At 39.7% G+C, this 8,047-nt stretch overlaps 1 protein-coding gene across 1 annotated transcript in view; it reads right to left on the reverse strand.

The window, feature by feature from the left end:
- Window positions 1-1,455: 1,455 nt before the first annotated feature.
- NCBP1 (nuclear cap binding protein subunit 1, 80kDa) overlaps window positions 1,456-8,047 on the reverse strand; it is a 21,033-nt gene continuing 14,441 nt past the window's right edge. The window contains exons 12-16 of the mRNA XM_010080659.1: window positions 6,371-6,474; window positions 5,647-5,761; window positions 3,082-3,225; window positions 2,552-2,665; window positions 1,456-1,677 (exon numbers count right to left, since the gene is read on the reverse strand). Coding sequence (XP_010078961.1) covers window positions 1,564-1,677; window positions 2,552-2,665; window positions 3,082-3,225; window positions 5,647-5,761; window positions 6,371-6,474 — 591 coding nt within the window. The 3' untranslated portion in view covers window positions 1,456-1,563. The remainder of the gene's footprint in view (window positions 1,678-2,551; window positions 2,666-3,081; window positions 3,226-5,646; window positions 5,762-6,370; window positions 6,475-8,047) is intronic.

Raw genomic sequence — 8,047 nt, forward strand, 5'->3', positions numbered from 1 at the left:
CACCAACGCTCAAAGTAGAAAGTTCATCTTTTTACCCTCCTCTCTTGATCAGGAGGTCAGTTGGTCAACACATGGATGAAATGCATTACTACGTATAATACTTGAAAAGAATAATTTGTACAGGAACAAAATTACTCAAAGCTCATCACCTTCGAAGCTTCAACTGAATAGCACTGGGTATGAAATTCTTCAAAACATTAATCTGCAAAATGAAGAGACCATGAACAACTTGGAAATACACTGCACACAGACGGACCTGAGCACCTAAGGCAGTGTCTTTGCCATTCATAATGGCTTGCCATAACACAGACCACTCTGGTTTGACGTTTATGTATGTAATGTTATTTGCATAACTCAAAACCAAGGCTCCTCTGTTTTCAGGTTGTGTTTCTCCAGTCTCCTGTGAAATATCACTTAACTTAGCATTAAAATGCTTTCTGAAGACATGGGAGCCATGTGCTGTTGTCACATTTTAAAGCAAGGGAAGGGTAGCAGACGCAGGCACTGCAAAGCAGTTGTTACTAGGCCAGATGAGGTGAGGGCACTTGGTTCATCCACCACTACCAGAAAGATTTCTGGCATCACTGCAGGCCTGCAGGGCAGCCCAGCATAAGCTTGCCAGCTTACAGGCTGAAATAAAGGAACAAGCTGAACACTGTCCTGTCCTCTCCCCTGGCATCTGGGGCTGGAGTTCCCAATACCCAGGTAAGGCTCGCAGTACGGAATTCCACAGTTTGTTCCACTCCATCTCTTGCTTACTTTCTCTATTTACCAGTGAAGTCTGCTGCCAGGAGCAGTTAATGATTCTTTGACCATACTGCAAAAAGGATTGCATTTTTCAGAAGTTGTTCACAAAGTTCCTATACTGATTGCTTACAGCTACTGTAATAAGACATTAGACAATACATTGAAAAAATGTATTTCAATTGTATTACAACAATGTTCTTTCAAACTGTGAAAATCTAGCTGGCTTGGTAATAAACAAATTCATATGCCCTATACTACTTCGAAAAGCTTAACTCAGGTGTTTAACATGCCAAAGGTTGAAACACTTTTTTGCTGTGCCATACTAGAGAGGTTACCACACTGCTCACTGAGAACGTGCATTCCCTTTCATACTTACAAAACACTATGAATTGTTTCTCATTTCTGCAGTTCCTTTGACTTAAGTGCCAGGCAGAGGTAAAAAACTCTACTGTTTGGGGGCTTTTTGGTTTTTTTTTTTTGGTTGGTTGGGTTTTTTGCCCAATTTTTATTTTTATTTTTATAAAAAAACCAGGAGAAACAAAAAAATACTATCAGGAAGTCAAGAGTCAAACCAAACTAAAAGACAACAAAGAGAATCCATACTTTACTTCACATCTATCCCCTATCAGTCATATCTTGTAAGGCTTATGATGCTTACAGAGTTTGCTGTTTGTTAGAGTATTGTATTGTTTTATATAGAAGCACATGAAAGCCAGTTTTAGTCAAAAATTTCTTCTATCCCCATGTCAAGTTTTCGCATTAAAAAAAAAAAAATCAGTGAAGTCCTGCAGACAAGACTCTGCCTGTGAATAATCCTCAGGCCTGCAGAGCACAGAACTGCTGAAACACAGCCAGTATGTGGTGGTCCAGTTCAGCTGTAAACAGGAGGTTCTCTAGGGTCACCATGTACTGCTGGATTATCTGGTGATGCTGGCAGATAAAAAACAAAAACAAACCACAAACCTTTATTATTTTCATTCATATAAGAACAGGCAGAGAAGTCAAGACATGAAGAATCACAGGTCAATATTTTAATCATCTCATTTCCATAACACAGTAGCAACTGACAAGAAAAGCATAATGCAGAGCCACTACTGGTTGCAAGAATAAAGCATATGGTGAAATCCTGTCTTCAGAAGTACTGTGCTCCCTGTAGCTCTTCACTCCTGACCCTGAACTGTGGGCAGGATAACATGCAACTGCAGAGATACCCTAGGAAAATCATGGTATTTGCCTTCCTCTGAAGCTACATCTACTACCAGGGAAGGGCTTAGCCCAGGGCACAATTGTACCACTCCCATTCTTCAACATATCTTCTGCTCACACAGGTGTGATTTTCTATTACTATCACTTTCATCCAGCCACCTGTGCTTGTTACTTGATTTAATATAGAGCCAAGAATTAAAAAATTATTTTTAATAGATAATTACCCATCTTATTAAAAGGAATTATGCAATATTTTAATCTGCTTATTAAAAAACATATATTTTAATATTCTTGGTTTGCTCACAACCTTGCCCTTACTATAAACACATAGTTGAGATGAACTCAGCGAAATCCATAATCACATTGCATTATCTTTTTGCAGTATGCTCACAGTGTGGGAATTTATCAAGGACCAGTCACTCCACCAGTCTGTGTCGGGGATGCGGCCAGGACCAGAGTTATAACCTAGCCACACACTAGTTTTCAGAGATGTGCTGCTGCCACCTACTGCTGTTCTCATGGAGTGCTCAGTTCTCCAGCCACAAATCTCTGTACAGCATGTTCCTGCCCACAGCCCACACTGAGAAATTAAACTTACCTGCAGGAATATTTGCTGCAACCTCTCTATACAGCTCTTGTACCAAGGTGTAAATACATCAATTCCACCAGTCTCACAGCGCACTAAGTGCTCAGTTAACAACATAATGAAACGCTGCAGGAGAGGAAAAAAAAAATACTTATTTGGTCTCATCACATAAAAGCAGGATCCTAACCTCAGGTGAGAGGATCTGGGGGACAGAAGCTTTAAACAGCAAAGTAAGAATAATTCTTTTGCTTGGCAAACACTGAATTTAGTAAGCACATAAAATCCAGTTACCTTCTTCTTGTTCAGGAAACTGTATGCTAGCAGAATTCCTCTGTTCCTGAGCACATGGAACTAAACAGATCCTGCTCAGAAGCAGTCTTTGCAGGGGGATGATCTGTACTGACTCTTACCCATAGTAAAGCCATCAACCCCTTCCCATATTCTTATTCCAAGAAGATGCCTGAGATACAAGTGACACTGAAAGCTTATAAATCCAGTAACTTTAAAACCTGAAAGTGAGAAGATAATTTGCCCATTATTACCTGGAATATAACAAGGAAGAGATTCTTTTGCTCACTCTGGGCTGACTCTACTTTTTCCTGCAAGCGCTCTATCTGCTCTTCTAGTGGTCCATCTTCCCGATCGCTGCTTCGGTCGTCATCGTCATCGTCATCGTCACTGTCTCGCTGTGACAACAGAAGACTAACTAGCAACCTGGCTACTTGTGGATACTGTTAATGCCCTCCAGTTCCACAAGTGAAAAGGTCTGCAGAGCAACTGCAAAGCAGCAACTAAAGCTGCTCTGTAGCTTGGTAAGTTTTGTATTTTGAACCACGTTTACTTTGAATATAATTCAGGAAAGAAATTTGGAAGGAAAAAGCCAATATGGGAAAGCCCTGAAGAAAAATCAAGATTTCAGAGAAACCAGAGCAAGCTTAAAGATTTACTAATCCATTCTTTAGTGGAAACACAGTAAAAGGTGTCACCCCTGCTGACTTTATCATTACCAGATAATGAACAGCTTTTTAAAAAAAATCTGGCATAGATTTTTTAAATTGTGTCTACTGCAGCAGGGCAGGTAATTCATTCAATGAACATTCTGAAATCTCAGGGCTCCAAGAAATAAAGCACTTTGTGCAACAACTCAGATTAATCCGTCTGGTTAGCACAAAAGGAAGACTAGAGATTGTAGCCCATGGTATTAAAGTGGGGACTCCCTATATTCACGATCAAAAGGGATGCTCTCCGACTAGAAAGCGTGAGCACGAAAACCAAACTACTAACTAGGAACATGTCATGTCCTCATTGCCTCAAAAGCAAGGAAACACAACAACAAAAATCACAGAATACACCTAAGTACCAGACTTGGGAGCTCAGGTAACAAAGTCTTACACAAGACTACAAGGGATATAGGAGGAAAGGCAGAATCTCATGGCTTACGGTACATTCAAAGACAGATATTACTTCAGTCTCATGGGATTGTTTCTGTGCAAAAATACTCGTAATTTAACAGCTCAAAACTTCAGATATTTGTAAAAGGAGCATGTGCAACTTGTGACAAATATAGGGCCAAGTGTTAACTCACTTACTGCACAGCAAATGAAACTCACAATCAGAGGATAGTTACAGCTCTGAATCAGCGTAAAAAATAAAAACAACTTACCAGAGCAAGTGAGAATTTAACTTTATTCTCTCTATAGGAACTTGCTTTTTGCCCATCTACAGAAGTTTCCTGAACTCAAAACTCTAAAGGACCAATAGGACCTAAGAGAAAGCATGTAAGCTTTGGACTCATTCCGTAGTAAGGCAATCCACTTCATGCTGGGGACATCAAAACTTGATGGCTTACTCCCTCTGAAAGGAATGGTCATTTAGCAGAGCAACAGCCTGCAGAAACACCCACTGTTGCATACAAATGTTTCTTCCTGGCACAATACTAATTTAAAGTACTCAGTAATAGAGAGCTGCAGCAAGAGACAAGTACAGAAGTGAAAACCCTGGTATATTTGTTTAGAAATGCCAGAGAAGCTCTTTGCCTCACAGTAAGATCAATGACTGCATCTAGGTCTTCAATAATCATGGGCATCTGTTAACTGCTGAACAACGCAGATTGAGGATGTAAGCAACTAGGATGGCTGTTGCTGGGAGTGAAAGAAACAAGATGAAGAGGCTGGGATGGACCAACGCTGGCAAACAGTGAGGTATTAGTGATCTCTCAATAGAAACTTCTGGAAAAATGACTGACTTGTGCAGGTTTCTTCAAAAAACATCAGCAGCCTCTGTTCCATGTCCCAAATTCTTATACGAACTTCATCCAAAGTTTTGGAGATAGCTAAGGGTTTTATGCAGGCAATAATACTCACAGACTACATACAAAGAGAAATTCTCTCTTGCTCTCTGCAGCTCTCAACATGTTTATGAACTGGCTTCATTCTATCACCAAGCTTCCTTGGGCCCCACCTTTTGCAGCTGCCACAAAAGATAAATCTCTCACCCTATTTTACTGTCCCAGTTGGGACAACAGAACACACCAGAAGTTGCTTGCTCATCAGTTTGTTGTATATAGCAAATCAGATAATGCAAAAGTATTCAGAAAAATAAGATGGAAGAAGAAAGCGACAGATGCCAGTGTCAGAATCCAGCAGCACCCATCAGAAGAACAGTAACAGCCAACTTTTCAATAACAAATAGCTGTTTCCGTGCACTTCTGCATGGAAGCCACAAGAGTACTCTTTAACAGAACTTACTATAAATAATTTGTAACTGTTCTTATTGTATCTAATAAGGTAATTGGAATCCAGATTAAAAAGCAAGTGGAAGACCTGCTTGTATTGTAAGAGAAACTTGTGAGAGCTTGAACAGAGTAAACACATATGAATTCCATTAAAGATTTCACTGAATTCTTAAGCTACCATTAGAAAGGTATACTGAGAACACGCATCCAGTTTTTGATGTCTTAGTCTTACATATGACCACACGTCTGCAGACATGCTTCCTGATAAACGCGTTAATTCAGTCCTTCCCAAAACCAACTGCGTCAGTCTGACAGCATGCAGGTTTGCATAACTTAGCTTAAAATAATTAAAAATTACAAACAAGTTACTCACTCTTTTGTGCTGCCTGGCCAATCTTGCCTTAGTCTCCTCCAGTTCTCTGTGAATCTTCAGAACATGCTTGTTCATCTTTCGAATCGTAGAATGTAAGATCTCCCAGATATAAAACCTAGGAAAGACACAAACCTCAAAACACTACCTTACACATTACTCCAAGACAGAAAACTAAATGTAGTTTTTCACAAAACAATGTATCTGGGGGAATTTAAAGGAAATCATATCTGTAATGTAAGAAAGCATAGCAATAATTTCTTTCCTATTCTTCCCAGTACACTTCCAAACCAGCATTGTATTTCAGACACATATTGCAAGACTACCAACATCAAATTGATTTCTCAGACCAAACACTTCTCCTGTTCTCAATAAGCAATGTATCAATGGTGGTACAAGTTACACAGCTCAACAAAGACCAGGACCACACTAAGCTGGCAGCTATGTAACACACAGCAACAGACTTTTTCTAGAAGTAGTTCCAGTGTTGTTCTGCTTTGGCAGGCTCGGAGACTACTTGCAAAATGACAGGCTAGCAATGTTCTTGCACTGGCACGTAAACATTCATACCCCAACCGAGAAAGAAAAATCCTAATTAGATATTTTGTAGAAGGAGAAAAAGCTCAGTTGTACCTTTTTCTTCCACTATGCAAAGATTAAACTATGTTCTGGCCACTTAAAATAGTAATTCAGAGACAAATAACATCCCAAGACAAATGCCTGTTACCTAGTAAAATCATGTGCAAGCTCTGAAGAGAAGATCCAGTTTGCTACTGCAGCACAGTCAACAATTTGTGTCCGAATCATCTTGTCCACAAGCACAGCAATCATCTGTATTTTGTGAAAGACAATGCACACACAATCTGTGTAAAGTATTCCAGCCTCAGATAAAACCAGAGATGGTTTGATGCAACTCTACGTTAGTGATATTACTGGGTAACTTCAAATACTTTAGGAAGTTGAGTAGTCTAGCCTAAAACTGCTCAAATTAGGGGATCTATATCAATTACATAAAGCGTTCTGATTTTGTTTAACAACCTTTTCTACTTCTTGTGAAAGTGAAGTATCACCCTTTGCTAACATACATATTCTATACAAAAGCAAAAAATACAAGCATCATAGTTAGAAGTGAGGCCCAAGAGATGCAAATCAAGCATTGGACATCAAAGTACTCAAACCAGAGCATATGTACCTGTCAGAACACCATAATGAAGGAGCTACTGCTAGGCTACTCTCCTTGAACTGCAACAGTCTTCAAATGCAACAGTAAGCTCTTCTCTGCAGGACCTACTCATTTCAGGACAGAGCCAGTGCTGTGTAGTCAATGGAAGTGCTTAGTCGCTACAGGCACTGCCACGATTCTGGGAGGCTTGGAAGCAATCTAGCAGGCAACTGCAGAGAGGAGTTACTGACTAAAGAAGTCGCAAGCTGTTCCAAAAAAAGGCTTATCTTAGTTGCTCATGTGCTTGAATGCCACAGTATCTAAGAACCACAGCCTGCACTGTATTTATCCCTACATCCACCCATTGTCAAATAAGGAAGTGTAACAAAGCTCCTTTTAAAGAAGGAAAATTAAAATAACCAATGAATCATACAGAAGACTCAGCACTCAACCTGCAAGTTCCAGGACAGCATCCTATGCTCTATTTGTCTTTCTGTATTGCTAGGAAGAATTTCTGATTACTCAGCCTGATATTCCAAGAAACACAGACCTAGGATTTTGAGAAAACATTTCATTTCAATGTCAAAGTTTCGTTTTATGAAGTCACCACTGCAACCTTGCTTTTAGGTCCAGGGACTACTGATTCCTATTGCTAAATCACTATCTGCAGCATAGATCACTTTTAGCACTATATATGCCTTGCGAATACTGCTGATAGCCTGAGCCAAATCAAACGACATTCCCATAGTCACGGGAGCAGTGCAAGCAGCATGAAAACAGACCCTGGACAAGTGTCCGGCTGTCTAGGCACCACTTCTTCTGCGTGCCAGGGAGGCTGTGGACTCAAAAAGTGCTTGACCAGAAGCAGAAGACTGAGTACAATAAATGCAGGAGAGGAAAAATTAAGTTCCATGATCAAGTAGAACAGCAGACCTTTATAAAACTTTTGTACTTGATATTTTTTAAAGCAATCTTTATTTATTCATAAAAATCTAGTGTGACTGTTTAGTCTGGATTTGAAACCTCCATCTTAGTTTCGTCAAGCTGCAATACAAAGGAACAAAGAGGAAGAGGATTCGGATGTCATACTGCAGTAAGGTAATTTCTTCTAATCCAGCTAAATGGCACAAAAAAGTAGGTCAGACTGTAACCATCACATTTTCATGGTCAGCAATTTGCGTACAAAATTTAACATTATTTTAAAAAACCCTGTTTTGATGTTTTTACTGTATTTGGAAGAGC

Source organism: Pterocles gutturalis, unplaced genomic scaffold (assembly GCF_000699245.1).
Source record: "Pterocles gutturalis isolate BGI_N339 unplaced genomic scaffold, ASM69924v1 scaffold29044, whole genome shotgun sequence".
Lineage (NCBI taxonomy): Eukaryota > Metazoa > Chordata > Aves > Pterocliformes > Pteroclidae > Pterocles > Pterocles gutturalis.